The sequence below is a fragment of the Macrosteles quadrilineatus genome, unplaced genomic scaffold (assembly GCF_028750875.1).
Source record: "Macrosteles quadrilineatus isolate MER2022 unplaced genomic scaffold, UCM_ALF_1.0 Scaffold_1__1_contigs__length_201487025, whole genome shotgun sequence".
NCBI classification, from domain to species: domain Eukaryota; kingdom Metazoa; phylum Arthropoda; class Insecta; order Hemiptera; family Cicadellidae; genus Macrosteles; species Macrosteles quadrilineatus.
In genome coordinates this window covers 24,748,269-24,768,340 of record NW_026542594.1, presented here as the reverse complement: position 1 = coordinate 24,768,340, position 20,072 = coordinate 24,748,269, and the positions used below count along the sequence as shown (strand labels likewise).

The 20,072-nt window shown below is 33.8% G+C and overlaps 1 protein-coding gene across 2 annotated transcripts; it reads right to left on the bottom strand.

The window, feature by feature from the left end:
* Positions 1 to 107: 107 nt before the first annotated feature.
* Positions 108 to 16,752, bottom strand: LOC129005185 (sulfotransferase 1C4). Of its 2 annotated transcripts, none has more exons than XM_054434020.1 (8): positions 16,716 to 16,752; positions 15,599 to 15,819; positions 6,075 to 6,174; positions 5,569 to 5,767; positions 3,962 to 4,088; positions 2,139 to 2,233; positions 1,134 to 1,320; positions 108 to 701 (listed from the first exon to the last, which is right to left on the bottom strand). In XM_054434020.1, exons 2-8 carry the CDS (start codon positions 15,813 to 15,815, stop codon positions 583 to 585), a joined length of 1,044 nt encoding a protein of 347 aa, XP_054289995.1. In that variant the 5' UTR covers positions 15,816 to 15,819; positions 16,716 to 16,752; the 3' UTR covers positions 108 to 582. The 2 variants fall into 2 exon arrangements, with proteins under 2 accessions (XP_054289995.1, XP_054290003.1); XM_054434028.1 differs by having other exon boundaries at positions 16,683 to 16,736.
* Between the last annotated feature and the right edge of the window lie 3,320 nt (positions 16,753 to 20,072).

The following is a 20,072-nucleotide window of genomic DNA, read 5'->3' as shown; positions in this document are numbered from 1 at the left end:
ATTTGGTTCACTCAAAGATTTGGTCAATGTTGTTTGTAGATAAACAAAAAAACTTGCAATACTTTTGTAAACAAATTTTATTTACAAAATTAAACATTGTTCTAAAATGTAATTCGGTACTGTAATGACGTAGCTAAGTTACTAATAAGTAATAATACTGATTTTATCACTTTAACTCTAAGCCTAAATTCTTCAAAAACAGAATATGCCTACAGTACAAGAAAAACTATATTTCATCAGACTTTTTATTTTAAAATATTTAATTTCAATCAGAAGCAGTATTCCCCATAAACTGGTACTCTTGAGATTGTGATGTACTATCATCAAATCTTACTATGTAGGTTCAATCCATTGTGTAGCCTCCTATGTTAGGGTTGTCAGTTCATTTTATATTGTTATGAACATGTTCTAAAAATACAGAATGAAACGGTATAAGAATACCAAACCTTGTGCTGTGCCAAACATTAGTAAAAAAAAGAGTTTGAATAACAAAATATCGTTGACATGAAAGAATGCCAGATTTTCTAATTAATTTGACTATAAAACTTCATCATGAGATAAGAGTAAGAACTTGTATAAAAATCAAGCATCGCACATTCCCGGGAACCGCATGTCTGTGAGTTTAAGGTTATTGTTGATCCATTCATCGGCACGTTTGCTGAGCTCTGGGGTGAACTCTTCAACCCATCCTCCTGTCTTTCCTGGAATAAGTAATGAATACTGTAAAACCTATATTAACAATCACTGAGATGGGGACGCCACCTAAGTGCGTATTTTAACCCAAAATATGAGTTAAAGTATGATAGGACAATGGAGGGAGATGCCTCAAATTATTTTGTCTTGGCTAAAAACATTTTGTTTTAAAATTAAATAGTGAAGTTTATGTTTGTCTAATAAGAACAACTAAAGAAACTTTTAGACATGCACAAGAGCTGATTCATCTTTAGAAACATTCACTCCTTGATATCAGCTCTTTGTCATCAGTTTTTCAGAACATTACAAAACTTTATTATTAATCTAAATAAAACTGAATGTATGTAAATTGAATTCATACTTTTGCGATTTAATCCTTTTTATTTTCAAAGCTTTATTAGTTTAAATAAATCGGAATGCAATGTAAATTGAATTCATACCTTTGCGAATGAATCCTTCTTCTCCTTCAATCAAGATTCCAGCTTCCTTGAGTGGTTGGTAGTTAACTGCAGGATTCTTGCGGAAATTGGAAATGTCAAGAAAGTTGGCCAACCTGCCAGTGTCTTCAACTGATAGTTGTTCACCATTGAGAAATTCCGAAACTCTATTGATTGTCTTCTTCAAATCCTGAAAATAAAACATTTTTATTACGGTGTTTTGGTTGTTCTGTGATGGCCTTTCACAAGATTTGGGAGCTTTGTAACAAGGACACTCCGGCAAAAAATCGTGATTTAAGTTGGAAATAAATTTTGAAAAATGTATGCCTTTGGGATCGACTTAAATGCAAACTTTCTAACACTATCATGCAATAACCGTTGAACATATTTCAGCCAAACTTACCAAATTTGGACAAATAGTTGCAGGGAGGGGGGGGGGGGGTTCATAGGGGGATTTAGATAAATCAGGTAGAGTCAATTCCAAATGTAATATTCTTTGAATCAGAAAGATAAATTTTAATACAAATCCATCACTAGAATTTTTATCCACGATATCCATCACTATCCTTTTTTAAAACGTTTTTATTAGCTCGCTTTCTTGTCCGGTACAAATTTTGCAATCAATTTTATACTAACTTCCCGATGAGCTAGATACTTGAAACTTAAAACATAGCTCACAAATGGATGACAATGCAATAATATATAATTTAATTTTCATATTTCCCTTGGTCTACGCCAAACATAAAACGAAAAATGTGGGGCACATGCAATAGATCATAATAGTTCAATAGGTGAAGTTAATCACAAATTAGCATGCGCCCCACGTTTTTCGTTTTAAATCTTACAAGTATTTATTCTCTTAACATATTTATAAGTTATTTTCTACCTTTTAGTGCATTTAAAAACGTTTCATTTTTAAAAAGTATTTTTATTTATAAATAAAACTCAGTTGTAATTCATATTAAATTATTCCCTTTTGTTGATTTTAATGCAACCTACAACACTAGCCTTGTTCATTTCCTCGTAGAAGAGGAAGAGCACATTGGGGTGATTCCGCAGCTGCCATCCCTCATTCACGTGAGACCAATATGGCGTCCATGGGTCTGGAACCAAATACAATCATTCCCACTTTATATGTAGTATCAAATTTGTGTTTATAAACATAGCCTACCTCAGAAAGATAACATTAGATCTTCATTGTTACCCGTAAATGTTAGCATCTATTATCACTGTAAAATACCTGAGTGCCTACAGGTGGTATTTTACATGCTGAGTGATTTCAGGAGTCTGCGTTCACGATCAGTCCTGTCTCTGGAGACACTGATTTGAAAGAATCTACCGTTATCATCCTTAAGATTGGCTTTTCCAAACGAATCAAGGAATGTGTTGACTTCAGGGACAGACCTAAAGATAATTTTCGAGGGGCCCAGTTGTATAAACCTTAGAGACCTATTAATTATATCCTTGTCAATAACCATCTCGGTGGACACCTTAAAATGCAGATATAATAACTAAGATTAGAAGAATCTTAGCATACAGTGAAAACACTTGACAACTAACTGAGGATAGTTAACATTTGGTATTTTTATCCTAAGTGACAAACCCAAAACTAGCCCTACAGCATTTGGCTCACCAACATTGTTAAGTTTGTAGATTCAAGGTGTTTTGACGATGGTCGTGTCAAACTTGACGAGACAATATTCTTTATTTTTCAACTGTACGGAAGTTAAGCCACCGGATGGCACTCTACATCAAGTCTGAAATGTTGGGGAAGAATATATTGTTTTGTCAAGTTTTACTTTTGTAAAACACCCCTGCCGCAGCAAACCTGCAGACTAAGTAAATTCCCACTTACCTGGATGGATATCCACTAAAATATTCCCTTAAAATTGTTGGATTTATTTTATATTTAAATAACATTAATTTTCATGAGGAAAGCCTACTTAGGTTTGATGTTACATACAAGTAAGGTAATGAGATGTGTTTTTTTTTTATTGAAATGTATTTATATAGCTTAGTATGAAATAAAAAAAAATTGCCAGATTTGATTACAAACGAGCAACCTACAACGGTTGATTTATTTTCCGTAAGAATAACATGGGATTTTTAAGTTTACAATTTTTTTAAATTATCTATAACCGTTTGGCATACAACTACGTTTCTATGTACTAAATTATTTATTTTTTTTAAGCTCTACAAAATGGTATGGAAAGAAATAGTGAAATTTGATGTTTTTAGGGCCAAAAATGGGGAAAACAATTTTTAACCCATAATCCGATCATGTTGTTAACTCGTTCGAATAAAGATTGGTTTACAGTTTGTACCAAATTTCATAAAAAATGTATAATTTTTAGTAGAGTTATTGCGCTAACAGACACACATATATGTATACTGTATATATAATAATATATATGAATTTAAACAGATGGTGTTTTCGATCTATGGGGACCTCAAAATGAAAAAGTAGATCGGTTTGGGGCCAGGTCTTACCATGAGATCTATGGTAATAGCTTATTCATTATATGAGAAATTCGCTAAAAGCAATCAACAAAAAGTTACCATTGAAGCCTGTCCAGGAAGATGTGATAAGTTTGTTTGGTCAAATGTTGGTGGTCAAGTGGTGTAATGCTGTTTTTGGCTTGTAACACAACTGTCCCATTGATCTTCAATAAAACTCATTGAATGAATAATATATATTATTCAACAATAAAATTCAACAAACCAGCTGAACCAGCATTCATTAGATCACAAATTTAACTAAACTATAACGTTCTGAGAGCCATCCTGTTACTAGGCACTAAGATAAACTGTGCTGTATATAGTTAACTTACTGAGGCTTTTCTCAAAGTAATCCCAGTATTTGGGAAAGTCTCCCCTGTAGCCCTGAGTGCGGATGAGTCTGTTGAGATGGTAGAAGGAGACAGCAACATCCTTAGGGTTCCTAGCAACGTAGATCACCTGGTAAGTACATAGAGTATAAGCATCAAAACATATCTTACTAGTCATTTAACCCTTACTGGATAAGAGCTCACCGTATTTTGCCACGAGATAGTCGTACTGCTCACCCACTAACCCTCAAGTAATACTGTATGTTGAGTCTTACCTACCACCTAGTGTCGTCGTGTGCTTATACTGGCAATCAACCCGTTCGGCCGACGGTGGCATGATAGCTGAGTTGGCTAAGGTGTTGCAATGGCGAGTAGCATATAATCACAAAAGTCGTAATAACTTTTGAACCCTAATTTTTCAAGAGATTTTATGCTCGAGAGATTTCCAATCTGAGGTAATTTGATGTTCTTCTATAGAATTATTTTTGTTAGAAGATTCTACTAACATTTTACATTCACTCAAGTTATCCAACTGTAAAAGCTTTGGTTGATACAATGTTTCAGATTTTTTTTTAGGACATGGTGTTTTAGGTGGAATGGGTATGTTGATGAAACAGCTTCTCTTATTTTTTTTAATTGTAATTGCATTATCGTAGTATGGATTGTTAGTATTTGGTAAATAATCTTCAGCTCTGCCAGTGCCTTTACAATTTTTACTATGGATTTTAATGGCTCTTTTAGTATATTTTTTCACATTTTGGTCAAAAATCATATCTATCTATGTCAAACAGAGGCAAAGGAGATGGTTCGACAGATAATTGTTACGTTTCTGACGTAGCATCTGTAAATTCTGGTATCACATGTACTTACAGTTACAGTTGATTAATGATTCTATAGAAGATTAAGTTGATTGGAAACAGGGCCGGATCTACAAAATATGGCCAGCAAAAGTCCTCCAAGGGCCCTTAGAGCTGGCATCAATAGGAGGGAGGCCTTATTTGCGGGAGGGGGTAATTTTTTAAAATATAAGTAGTTGAAACTGAATATTTACGCTATTTTTAAAGATAAAATATTGATCATGTTCATGTTTGTAAAAAAAAATTTTCTTTAAAACGCATCATTTTGTGAATTTATGGACTAAAAAAAAAAAAAAAAACAGCAAACTTCAAATAAAGCTTTCTTATTCTTATGTGAATAGGATTTCTTAGCCTTTCAACAAGCTTTACTTACAAAATGTGAACTTTTATAAGTAAAATTAGGCAAATCAACAGTCAAATTGATCAATTTTGGCAGCAAGAATTTTTAAAGTCATAAAATGCAACCAAAATCTTTTTGCAAGAAAATATATTTCTAAAGAGAAACAATAAAGTATAGAAACAATGCTATTCATATACACTATTGTGCTTCTTGAGAACCTTCTTAGATGAGATTACTTTATGACCTTGAATTTTATATGTGATTTGTTATGTCCTTCCTCCTTGGACAACAAAGATAATGCCCTTGCATAATGAAGATGGGTGAAATTAGATCTATTCTTAGAGAATATTACTGGTCTTCCTTCTCCGTCTGTATTGTAGCCTGCTCTATCATACATCTATGCTATGTCATACCTTGCAGCCAACTTGTAGCAAATTCTTTGGTAGCAGACTGAATGGCAGATGTGTCTTGATGAAGCGAGGTCCTGACATCTCCTCCAGAATCTGATATCCTGGTTTGCTAAGTTGTTGTACCAGCTCAACTTTTTTGGGATCAGAAGCATTCTCTTGTATGAACTCTTCTTTGGTTTCATCATGAAGAAACAAGCTGAACCTGTGTGAAAAGTTTTTTACTTTCAAAATTTTACTATAGCTCTGTCTTTTATACAGTCTTTTTTTATAAACCTTTATTTAAATAAAACTTTGCTATTTTAAACTGAATATACAATAAAAAGTTTACTTTGATGGTTATACAACTAACCTTTTTTTTTATGAGCTGTGATGACTCCAAAACGATACTATGTATCTAAGCTAAAAGAAAATTAAAAAATGAATTCCTAAGCAATAAGAATTCCTAAAATAACTAAGCATTTAGGCTTTAAAATACTATTTGTTAAAAGCTTAATAATCAGTCTACTTACTCAAAAAACGGAAATCTTTCTGTTTGGGGGATCTGTTTTGCTGTTTCAAAATCTAGCTTGTTTGCAATTAACCACACCATTTCTTGTGTCCATGTTGTGCCTGAAATTGAAATTGGGCATACATTATTTCTGTAATTGGAATAATGAATAACTCATTTCCTGTAATCGTTCAAAGATTTTGGAATCCTATACTTTTATATGAGCAATGTTTGCTTGAATGTATGTATGTATGCTTGCTTGTACAAAGATCTTGAAAAATTGCGCGAACTATTTCCTTCAGAAGTTGTAAATAATTTATTTCTGGCTTAAAACGTGTATCATGTAGTTAAACAACAAGAATCTAATTACATGAAAAAATGAACTTGTATGTCAAACAACAATGAGCCTGCCTTGTGGGTACTACTTTGACAACAAAATAACAACAAAAATCGTAAACATCAACAAAAAAATGTAAAACAAAATAAATAAATACAGGGTGACAAAAAAGTCTGGAAACGGCTTGATATCTTTTTAACTAAATTCTTTAGAAATTTCAACCTTTTCACATCAACTTATATGTATGGAAAACTACTCTTTGCAAGCATTACCATTTTTTTACCTTCACCAGGGGACGGCCCATGAGGAGTAGGTACATAATCTTTAATGTAAGCATAGAATAATATGCACATCATTTTAAAGGTCTGGTCAAGTGGAGTTCATTGCTGGAAACCGCGTCAAAAAAGGTTCATCCGTTACAAAATGGCGGCAGTCCAAAGTTCTTGCGGAATATACCTGCAGAGGCCTTAGTATTGGTAAATACTCATATTCAGCATAAGCCGGGAAATCTGAAACCCGTTTAAATTTGTTTTGAAGATTGAATAATATTAGTCTATGAGCTAGTTGACTTTAAAATACAGTTTCAGCTCTCAAGCTTATGTTTAATACGAGTAATTACCAATAGTAAGGCCTGTGCAGGTGAATTCGACAAGAACTTTAAATAACCGCCATTTTGTAACGGATAACCCTTTTTTGACGCGGTTTCCAGCAATAAACTCCAATTGACCAGACCTTTAAAATGATGTGCATATCAAGCTATGCTTACATTAAAGATTATGTACCTACTCCTCGTGGGTCGTCCCCTGGTAGAGGTAACAAAATGATAATTCTTGGAAAAAGTAGTTTTTATACATGTAAGTTGATGTGAAAGGCTTGAGTTTTCTAACGGATTTAGTTAAAAAGATATTAAACCGTTTCCAGACTTTTTTGTCACCCTGTAGGGGCCTATAACAGTTTATTATAAACAAACCTTAAACCAAAGAAGTTTATAATTTACTAGCTGTAACCCGCGGGCTTTGCCCCGTTTAACTTCTTAATTTTCAAGATGATCTCGTTCGCATGGCTCAATCACGTCCTGGTTGAAGTTCGTTTGCTGCGCTGACTTGCCTTCAGGTTAGTTCGTTCGCTACGCTCACTTGCCTTCAGGTTAGCTCGTTCGCTACGCGAACTCGCCTCCAGTTTGAAGTTCGTTCGCTACGCTCACTCACCTTTTGGTTGCAAATTAGCTGTTGTCATAAATGTAAAAGAAGTAATAGTGCTGCACATAATCATAAACATAAACATAACTCTAATCCTTGTAACTTTAATGCTATTGAACATCATAGAACAGAACCAACTTGTTTAATTGAAACAGCTGTTAAGATTCATTAATTCCATTTCTCATAAGGTTAACATGGGAAACTCCAGAGCCACTGGGGCGGAGCCGATTGGACGGATCACGAGATTGATGGTGTATAAACCTATTCCATGACATTCTACACGTATGTACCAAGTTTCGTGGCAATCGGTTCAGCGGTGTCTGAGTTTATCACTGCCAAACAAATATACAAACATCCTCTTTTATACTTATAGATGACTGGAGGACAATGAGATGCTATCCTTAAAACTGGAGTTAGCGGGTAATAGTAGGTAATAGTAAACCGGCGGCACAGTTGATTTTATTAGGTTGGAAAGCCCGAGGGGAGTGAATTTCCCCCTCATTTATGTTGAAAATTTGATTTCATTGAATGAGGAATACAGCTTCTCGGCAAATTGTAAAATAAAGATGTTTTTACCCATTGAAACAGGCTCTCATAATGCAGCTTAAGCTTAGATCATTCATATTAATGTACTGTAACTGTATTTTCATGTATCTAGACATCAACTCGTCAATGTGCATGTAAATTTTTCAATATTTTTTTATTTTATTAATCAATATATTTTTATTTTATCGATTGGTGACTTAAAGATGCCAGCAAAGTGTTTTAAGTGTAGAGTGGACTTCAAACAAGAGGATTTAGTTGCTAAATGCACGGACTGTAGTCATGAGTTCCACGCCACGTGCACGCCACTCGGTCTGCAGAGCTCAACAAAAGGTAAACTTAAGAGCTATAAGTGTGAGGTCTGTGCTAAGGAGAACACCTCTTCGACTTCCCAGCGTAGTACCGATTCAAGTAGTGCTATTGTGGATAAGAAAACTCTAATCGATGCCCTTAGTAATTTTAAGGCCGAGCTGATGAAACACTCAGATGCAGCAACGGGATGTGTTGTGGAAAAATTGGATAACTTAAAAGAAGAAATGCACGCATTAAATGTTAAAGTTAATTCTCTGGAAGTTAAACAGCAGGCTACAGAGTCTCGGTGCGACGCGCTGGAACAAGAGAACGCCACGCTGATCAAGGAAGTCCGGTCACTGCAGGACCGCCTCAACGACGCGGACCAACACTCTCGTTGTGCTAACATCGAAGTTGTAGGCATTCCGGAAACTTCTGGAGAAAATGTCTACTATGTTCTACAGAAGCTCGCAGCTGCAATTGACATAGACTTTATTAGGGAAGATGTGTCAATCGCGCATCGTCTACGGCTCTTCTCGGAGAAACACACGTTCCCACCGATCATCGTACAATTCGTCTCCAGATCAGTTAAGGAAAAGTGGCTCTCAGCAGCTAGAAGAAGAAGGGATCTGAACTCAACTGACATTTCTCCGAATCTAACACCTAACAACGTATTTGTCAACGAACACCTGACGGCGCACAACAAACGACTCCTGGGCCAGGCACGTGCGATGCAACGAAACGGGACCATCCACTTTGCCGGTTATTTCAACGGAAAGATACTGATCAAGTTGGGGGAGAAGGATGAAGCTGTCAGGATCTGGTGCAAAGAAGACCTGGACAAGTACAAAAAGTGAATAGGCAGGTATTTTTGATCATCGTAAATTGTACTTGAATATAGGGTATCATATCTATTTTTTCATAAGGATCTGAATTCAATTAATTTAGTTCAGTTAGTAAACGATATTTATTTCTTATTATTAACTTTTACAACATTTTGGTTGAAGTGATTATTAAGTTAAAGCTTCTTGGTTTGTCTGTAATTCAATTAATATGAATACCTTATATATGTACATGTATGTGTGTGTATATGTATGTATATATGCATATATATGTGTATATATGTATACATATGTATGTGTATATGTACGTGTATGTTTATATAATTTTGCAGTATTATCGTTGTAAATGTTTATAATTATTTATAGGATTATAATTCCATTATTTGTTTTAATTACAGACAAAATTTCAGAAACATAAAATCTCAGCTATATTTAGGATGTGTTAGATCAACTTTATATCTAAACATAAAAAAGTCTTTTAAATTAAAAATAATATTTGTCAACCTTACATTCATTTGATATTAATAATCTTGGTGCACTTACTCTCCAATATAATTCATTCATTCATTGTAACAAAATGTAATAATTGTTTAACATATATTTTTTAATACCAAACATTGTAATTTGTTTTGAAGTTTATTATTTTGGTTGCAGTAAATAGCTTTCATTCATTTCTGTGCTTCCAAGAGGCATCAATCAGTAATACTGTATCATTTTATTTGTTTTAAATGAGTTTATAAAGTCTAAATTATTATCATTAATTTTTCTGCTTCTATATTGATAGATGAGAATGTAACTTAATTCGTTTCAACTGAAGTAGGTTCCTATTAATTTGTATTATTGTTGTTATCATTGGTTACTGGCACATGTGTTATTTTTAAATAGTAATAACTGGCAGACAGTAGGCAAGGTACGTGCTGATGCGGTGTGATGACGCTGAGGCTGATTGTTCATCAAATATTAACTGTTTAGAATTAAATACTCTAACTCAATACACAAATTTTTACAGCAATGATCTTGGTGGGGGAAATTATTTTTCAATTTTTCATACAAATATACGTAGCTATAATAAAAATTTTGATGAATTGCTAATCTACTTAAATTCTTTTATTCACAGTATAGATGTAATTGTGTTGACTGAATGCTGGCTCGGGGAGGGTGGGGTGGGAACCGGTTTGGATGGCTTTGACCTGTTTCAGACTGACACACAGCGCAACAAAAACGACGGTGTCATTGTTTACATAAACAAAAGACATTCTGCTACTGCCACACAAGTTACACTTGGTGATGTTTACGGACTTGGATTAAACTTAACTTTCAATGACAAATCTTTTCACATTCTCGCTACTTACCGAACCTTTGACAGCAATATAGACATTTTCATTGATGAAATAGAACGGTACTTTACTGGGATTAATAAAAACCTTACATGCATCTTTTTGGGAGACATTAACATAGACTTACTGAAAAGAGACTTAATGAGTGACAAATACTTAGATTGTTTAGTCGGGTGTGGTTTTACTCAGTACATTGACAAACCTACTAGAGTTACTGGTGTTTCGGCGAGCTGTCTGGATCACATCTTTGTTAAATACAGCAATGTTTGTGAAATTAAATCTGCTGTGATTCAGACGGCTGTGACGGATCACTACAGCACTGGACTTACGATCGCTGTTGCCACTACACAACCCAACACTCCACAATGCTCCACACCCACACATACTTATCTTGACCATCAACTACTTTCACACCTTCTCACACATTCAAACTGGGCTCCTGTTGTCACTTGTAATCAAGACGTTAATTTCTGCTCCGGCCACTTCAATACAATAGTTGTAAATTGTATTAAATCATCTACCAAAATCTCGAAAAATTCCCCGTCCAGACTTAATAAAATCAAACCTTGGATTACTATAGACCTGGTTAGACAAATTAGGATTAGAGACAAACTTAGCAAAAGAGTAAAAAAACAGCCTTTTAATAATGTGTTAGTAAATCATTTCATCAATTTTAAACAAACCCTTAATAGTAACTTAAAACGTACAAAACGCAATTATTACAGATCCAAATTAAATGAATATAATAATAATCCCAAAAAATTCTGGGGGATAATTAATGAGCTGTCAGGCAGAATAAATAAAAAGGATTCCTTTCCAATTGAAAAAGCTGTTCCTGGCAGTTCTGTTTTTACTACAACTTTATGTGAAGAGGTGGCTGGGGATTTTAATAGTTTTTTTGCAAACGTTGGGAAGGAGCTGGCTGATTCAATTGACACTTCTGATGATCCAGTTTTGAACGACAATGACTTTCGACTGAACTCCACCTTTGACTTACTACCGATCAACGGACTCGACTTGCGACGTTACGTTCACGGTTTACGGGGAGGGTCAGCGCCGGGGTGTGATGGTGTCTCGGCCGTAGTCTTGAAAAGCAACTTCAATGTATTATGTGATCCCTTACTTCATATTGTCAATCACAGCATAATCTCTGGAGTTTTCCCTGATTGCTATAAGTTATCAAAAGTATTTCCTTTGCACAAATCTAACGATTACATCAATAAAAACAATTATCGCCCTTTATCTCTGCTAAGTGTCTTCGCAAAAATAATCGAAAAAATAGTAAAGGATCAAATGGTTTCCTATCTTCAAACAAATGGCATCCTCAGCGAGCGTCAGTACGGGTTTCGTAGAGATAAAAATATTTCAGATGCCTTGTTTGATAAAAATAGAGAACTTAATCGCGCTATCTCTGATAAAAATCACCCAATGTTAATATTCCTTGACCTTAAAAAAGCCTTTGATTCTGTTGATCGTGCAAAATTATTAATCAAAATGGAATTACTGGGAATAAGAGGCAACGCTCTCAACTGGTTTAAAAGTTATCTTTCAAATAGAACACAGTATGTTTCTATATGTGGTGTGAATAGCAGTAGAATGCCTGTAGACTACGGGGTGGTCCAAGGTTCAACTCTCGGGCCAATTTTATTCTTATTATATATAAATAACATCTCTAAACTAACCATTTTTGGTAATATGTTTTTATTTGCTGACGATACCTTAATTTTCCTTCAGGGAAAGACTTGGCCCGAGGTCCGAGATAAGGCTATGCATGATCTTATGATTGTAAAAAGATGGTTGAATCAAAACATTCTTTCGTTAAATGTATCTAAGACCAAATTTATGCCAATTTCTATAAATAAAAGTACTGAATTTAATTTAACTGATTTAATTATTCATAATTGTAATAACTATCAAAGTACTACATGTTTATGCGAAAGCATTGAAAAGGTAGACTCGTACAAATACTTGGGTGTATTTTTTGACGAGCGTTTGAAATGGAATATTCATGTAACTTATCTCAGGAACAAAATTAGGAAATATATTTTTGCTTTTAAACAGATGAATGAAATACTTTCAATCAAAGAATTAAAAATGGCATACTTTGCGTATGTCCAGTCGTTGCTTTCTTTTGGTATCATTGCATGGGGTGGATGTTATAAAAGTATTCTGGAACCTTTAAACGTTGCTCAAAAAACTATATTAAAAGTGGGGTTTGGTAAATGTAAACGATACCCGACTGACGCTCTGTTTGAGGAATTGTCCATTCTCACTATTCGAAAGTTATTCATTAAAAGCTTATTAATAAACATCTTTAAAAATCACACTAATATATTTCAAGGAATAACTCACTCTCACAGTACCCGTTATTCTTCACGAGTAGGTATCTCATCACTTCATTTAAACTATACTTTCTCTAAAACAAACTCTTTCTATATTTCTAATATACTCTATCGAAATATCTGTAAATATTTTACCAATGATAATCTTTTCGAATCACCTTCAATTAATGTGTTCAAACTAAGAATCAAACAATTTCTCTTCAGGCTTGGTATAGACGAGGCCGACGTTATCATCACAGCTGCTTACCGGCGCGTTTGACCCGAACCTTGCCCCCTCCACCCTGAGTCAGCATAAATCCTAGGCATAGGTCTAGATCCCCCCTGATCATAACTGTATTTATTCTAGTTTATCATTATATTTTAACGCATTTATAAATCTCTTTCCCTAAACTAATAACTCTTTAAGCAACAGTCATTCATTTTTTAATCTCTTTTGTATAATAATTCCATTATGATTTGGTAACCTACTGATAATTATTAAATAGCAACCCAGCAGACGCACAGGCAGCACCTGCCTATGTCTGCTGAATTTCATAAAATCGTCAAATTAATTAATACAGAAATGTTCTTTTTTATTCTTAGCCGTAGTTTATATTTTGTAATTGTGATTATATTTTGTATTAAAAAGTTTGTTTCTTTCTGTATACATTATGTGGAAATAAACGTATATTTCATTCATTCATTCATTCATTCAATAAAACAAATTTAAGCAGCAATTCATTCAACATCATTTAAATTTGTTATAATCCACCAAGCAATGCTCGGTCCTCCTGGTACTTAAATCCTTATAATGAGGTTGTACACTCACACTTCTGATTGCCAACCAATGAAATGTGTAATTCCTCTCTCAACTCCATGTCAGCAAAATTTAAAGATTAGGGAATAGTTTAATTGGGGTTTCCCTTTAAAATGAAAGTTTTCCCAAAATTTGTTAAAAATCTCAATATACAGTGAAGAATCCATAACCAACCCCTATCAGCTGCATGATTTGCTGTGTTTTCAACCCCTCACTACGCACAGTGGGTGCGAAAAGAACCCGCGCGCCCCTCCGCATGTTTGTTTATCGGCTCCCCCTTCTCCCAATCTATGTATTAGTAGGCAAGCATGTTTCTTTAAAACCTTTTTTCTCAGCTTGTGTGCATCACAGGGAAAATCTATTCATACTGTTAGAAAGATATTTTTCTGTATATGTGCAGAATCTCTTTAAAAATTAAAATAGGCTCAAATATAAGCACAAAAAATGAATTTGAAATAAAAAAAAAATTAACATGGGCTATATGGGTTGCCATTCTGGTGACGAAATAACAACAAAATATAAACAGAAAATCAAAGCAAATGTAAGAAACTACAATCACATGTTTTATTTACAGCATGGGGTGAAAATAGAGAAGCCTGTACCTTTGACTTACAACTAGACATTGCATCCCCATGTTAAAGTTGTCGCCAGTTTTTAAATTAAATTTGTCGTAGTGAGCCACCTAAAGATTGCTCTGATCTAAATTACTAATTTCTCTCGAATACATATGATGAATTTTACCAACTCAAACTTATGGAATGACTTATTAAGGGCTATAGCAAACTGTTATGACTCATCAACTTTGTAAGCAACAAAAAATAAGATACAAAATATAATTTTAGACACGCATACTGTGACTGGTTCACACAACTACATGTTTTTAATTTAAAAAATGGCGACAACTGGTCCATATAAATGGAATGTCTACTTCAGTATCCAATATTCAATGCGGGTACATGACATATTTTTGGTCGAGTTTTCGATCATTGGAGGACCACTAGTAATCTTTAAAAACATCATCACTGGTATTTCCACCTAGCTTGCACTTGAGCTTGGCACAGCAGTGTTGGTGGGGGGTTGAATGGATGCTAGGCAAAGATCAAACAAAGGTGGATCTTTCTGCGAACATTCCACTAATGACTCATAGCAGTGGGGTTATAGTTTGACACAAATTAATAAGTTTTATTTGTTTAATCTACTGGTGTTAACGTAAATTCATAGAATTTTGTAATTCACCTTCTTTTTGACCTAGGTTAGTAGAGAATTTCTGTTGATCGTTCAAGTGTCAGTTCATCTGTTGTAAACTACTTGTCATAGCGCTGTGCTGGTTAAAAAAAATTTTTGTCATAAAAAAACATATGGTGATACTCATATAATACCCTTTATTGTTTTGATAGGAGAGGACAATTTGGCAAGGCCCGTCACAGGTCTGGCTCCCGGTAAAATTTCTTGTAAAATCTTGTCAAGGTTTGTTTGGCTCTCCCCAGCTTACGGGCTTCCCCCGCTATCGCTGCAACTGATTGTGCAGCATCAAGTAAAACACCACCTCGTCCACCACCCTTTCAAACATTTTATTTATATGCATGTTTTAGTGTTTCTACACCAGTGGCATTTTCAATGCTTAAAATGTTAAGGAAAAATTAATTTTGGCGTTTGATCAATCATCCAAATAATTTAATTGCCGAGGATCACCCTCGATTTTAACCTTCACAGGTAAAATAAACAAGTTATCAAGTTATCAATCCCAACTAGTTCTTTACTGTGCCACAATTAACTCTGTAAAAGTTACCATCTATGTATCACTACTGTGTCAAATAACTAACAAGAGTGTATACAAGTTATCAATAGTACCAACTGACCTGATCTAGGGAAGGTGACCACCCAGGTATCCGTGGACCGAGGCTGGAAGTTGTACAGATTCTTAGCTTCTTTGGCGTATTTGCTGGGAAGGAAGTAGCCTTGAGGTCCAACTCTAAGGAACCCTGTTCTCTCTCCTGTAAAGTCCCGTAACAGCTGACGGTTCAACTCCTCCTCTACGGGGGTGATCTCCAAAGGTACACCGTTCTGGTCACTCATCTTCCTGATTTTTTATATTATTTGTTAAACAGTAGCTTACAGTAGTTCGCTTGATGATTTTATACACTAAATTAATTTCTATAGTATGATTTCGTTAGGACAATTCAAATAACCAAGTAAAATCATTGAAACAAAATATATGATTTTTGTCATACATACATTTAACATACAGTTGTGTTAACATACATTTAATATTCAATATTAGCTGTATAATATTGTAACTTCAATACTTTAATCTAACATGTGAAGTTAAAAACTTTATTCTCTAATGCTGATACAGTAATAGTTTTATTAATAATAATAATAATTAATAATAATATAAATATAGTACTTTCTTTTCATCAGCTTCCACTGTAGTAAATTTAAAGTGTTTGTGAGATGGTCAGAATGCTATGGGACCTGTGTATTAGTTCCAAAAACGTGTTAGTTTAATAAATCCAATAAATTTTCTAAAATTCAGTTGAATATCCTAAAATTCCTAAAAAAATCCTCCATTCATTTAGCTTTATATAATTATTGTAATCATTTTTAGTCTCGCGAAGAAAAAAATTACTAGATTAGTAATTCTATTTTTTTTTATTTGAATAGTAGTATATTTTTTCCTAAAATAAAACTGAAAAATAATATTATTAATAAAATGTAGCAAATGATAGTTTAATTAGTCAATTTAATAATTATTAAGATTCTTATAATAATAAAAATTGTAATGATGTTATAAATCAAATTTTTAATTTAAATTAACAATACCATACCGTAACTATGAATAAAAAACTTCAATTCTTAGGTGAAAAATTTGTCTAAACTGGATTATAGTTTGCAATAAAATAACAATAAACTACCTATTCAAAAGGTAAAGGTTTACTTTACCTTTTGATAGTAAAGTAAACGTGTGCTTGTCACCTGTGTAGCAAAGGAAGGACCTTGCAGTATAGAAGTGCTGCTGGAGAAAGCAATGGGCAGGAAGTTTGCATGTTTTATAACCAGAGAAAGTTCATTACTCTTTCAAAGGAGTTAGAGTAGGAGTGGGTCACAGATTGTATTGGATAGCGGTGTTCAACAACACAAAGAGACCATTGTTGCTCTGATAATTCAGGGCTGATGTGGGACTGAAAATACTTTATATGAGGGCTGATAACTTGTAGTAGAATAATAAAAGCAGTTAATTTTGAAAAAAGTACCTACTTACTTTTAACATTAAATAGATAAATGTTTAATGCAACTTAAAATTCACTTGTAAAATTCACTTTAGACATAAGTTATGTATTTTTTAACGTAGAATCCGATTCTGTGATCAAAATTGGTAGTTTACATTTAAAAAAGTCCACTTCCGGTGTGATTTTGGATTTGAAACTATCACCATTTGGTAGACCGTGACCAATTTATCTAGTTCTGTATTATTTTTTGTTTGTAAGAAAACGTTTCCCTCGTTTTTAAAGGGGTGTACGGGTGGTTTTGGACACCCGGTATATATACAGGGTGATCAACTCAAGGAGGCCACCATTGGGATATCGGAAACGGTAAGAATTAGAGAAAAATTTAAATGGGGGACATTCCTTAATTTTTTGTGGCAGTTAAAAATATGATTTTATTTCTTCGAAATTCAGCCACCATTTTCCAAAATGGCGGCCAACTTTGAAATTTCTTATGGAACACCCTATATTTTATCATGTTTTCGGATAGAACATGCAATTTAAAAACTGTATTGTGAACAAGTCACTAAAGTCACGTTTTTACCCTAAAAACACTAAATTTCATAATTTCTCTCCAAACCATTTTGTAGAGCTTATAAAAAGAAATAATTTTGTATATTGAAGTGTTATTGTATGCCCAACGGTTACGGAGATAATTAAAAACATTTTAAATTTAAAATTTCCATGTAATTCTTATGGAGAATAAATAAACTGTTGTAGTTTGCTTGTTTATGTTTAATTTTAATCAAATTTGGCAATTTTGTTTATTTCCTACTAACCTATCAACATTTCAATATAAAACACACCTCAATATCTTCCCCATAGCAGCAAACCTAAGTACTCACTAAAATTAATGTTATTTAACCCTTTGCGGTTGAATGGCGAGTATAGGTCGCCGGGCGCCATTTTCCCGACTGCTCAAACAGCAAACCATGCTCGCCGAAAAATTAGAAAAAGTTTGACCTCAAAGGGAATAAATAGGAGATAAATCTGACAATTTTTAGGAAATATATTAGTAAAATTCCAGCCAGGTAAATTCGCTTAGTCTGCAGCTTTGCTTACATTTTTTCATAAAATCAGCCATATTTAGTAATTTAAGTTTAAAAATTTCAAATGGCCGCCATTTTGAATTTCAAATTGGACCAAGATAATTTTTTTTCTCACATGGGTCGCTTATACCTTAACATACATACCAAGTTTCACAAAGATCGGTTGGAACAATCCAAAGGTAAAAATGTAAAAAATACAAAATGGCAGATATCTGGTAAACTTTTATAGTTTGATTGTTTATAGATATATTTTGATGAAATTAGGCCAAATTATTTTGCCCCAAACTTTTCTCATTTTTCATAAAAAAAACCTTTTCATCACTCCGTAACGAAAGTAACTATTTTCGATAACAGCTGACATCAATGAAAGTAGTCGTTTAAAGTAGTCGTTTCCCAAGCTTTAATTTTGGGCGAGGGAAAATCAATCAGTTGATTTTCCCTCGCTCTAAATTTACTTTCCCTCGCTCTCAATTAGTTCTCCATTTATTCTCTACGCGGGCTAGTGTTTTGTTACGGTTTAATTTAATGATTTGAATCAGCTGTATGTATTGTTAAAAGTTGTTTTATTCTTTTATTTTCATGTTTAATCACAATTTATTGAGAAATATACGTAGGTTTCCTTTTAGAAGATTTTATTTTATTTTGATTTTCAATCAAATTAATTGAGAAACAAAATAGTTGTAATATTACTGAGGTCTGCTAATCTGTGTTTGTGTATTTTTGCGTTGTGATGAAAAGTATCGTTCATAACTCGTACTGAAAGTTATTATCCGGCACTTGCTCCATTATTCCCGTCCTCGGCTTCGCCTCTTACATGAAAATAGCTCTCACATACTCGGCTTTGCCTCGCACGTGAAAAACTTGAGCGCGCGACGGAAAATGCCACTTTCAGTCCTAGTAATGAAATATACTATTTCCTTTCCTGTAGCAGAAAACCTAAGTACACGATAAATCAAATGTTACTTAAATCCTACAAATATTATAAATGAGAAAGTTTGGATGTATGTATGTATGTATGTTTGTGACAAGTAAACGCGAAAAATACTGGTCAGATCGGGCTGAAATTTGGTGTGAAGATAGCTCACATTCCCGATTAACATATAGACACATTCTTATCTCAAAAGTCCTTTCGGGCTCCGCCCCAATGGCTCTGGAGTTTCCCATGTTAACCTTATGAGTAATCATACTTAAAAGGAATAAAATCATTTTGTCAGCTGTTTTACTACACAAGTTGGTTCTATGATAGCATTAAAAAGTTAGGAGGTTTACCAACAGGGTGAAGTACTATACATTTTTTTTGCATTTAAGACAACATCCTATAAAGGCCATAAAAGTTAAATTTTGTTTCTAACGTATGTGTAAATATTTTATCAACAGATGTAAAGATCATAATGTTTCTATTTCGTGTCCTCTTCCTGTTGCAAAGCACGGGTTCAACAGCTAGTATGGAATAAATCTGACAAGATTAAAAAAGTACCCTACATCAGTGTTTCCCAACCAGTGTGCCGCGGCACACTGGTGTGCCAGTAGGCCTCTGTAGGTGTGCCGCGAAATTTTAAGTAGTTAAACAATTTTTGATCAAGAAAGAAACTTTTAATAAACATACGTCAAGCACAAGTTTCCCACTAGAACTGAAAATAGGGTTTATTTAATATTTCTCACTCATTATTGGTAAATTCATACAACATTTTAATCTAGCTCAATGTTTTATTATTATTTAAAACTTTCCACTTAATAAACACTAAATAATGTACCTACATATGTTGGATAACAAATGTGAGTTTTATATTTTTTACCTTGGTAAACCCACCTTTATATTATAAACACATATATATTTACTAGTAAAAAATAGGTTATAGGAAGTAAGATGTAATCGAAAAAAAGATTTTTTATTCACTTACTAAATGTAATTTTAACCAATGATATTTTGTAGACAAGTGTGCCGTGACTCCAAAGTTGTTCTAGTTAGTGTGCCCTGAACGGAAAAAGGTTGGGAAACACTGCCCTACATTATACTT

Excerpts from the sequence above, each read along its gene's own strand:
- LOC129005185 (XM_054434020.1), bottom strand. The coding sequence starts at position 15,815 with ATGAGTGACCAGAACGGTGTACCTTTGGAGATCACCCCCGTAGAGGAG. Across the intron at positions 6,175-15,598 it reads GGTCACCTTCCCTAGATCAG|GCACAACATGGACACAAGAA; the intron begins GTCAGTTGGTAC and ends TTTCAATTTCAG. Across the intron at positions 1,321-2,138 it reads TCTACGAGGAAATGAACAAG|GATTTGAAGAAGACAATCAA; the intron begins GCTAGTGTTGTA and ends TTTTATTTTCAG.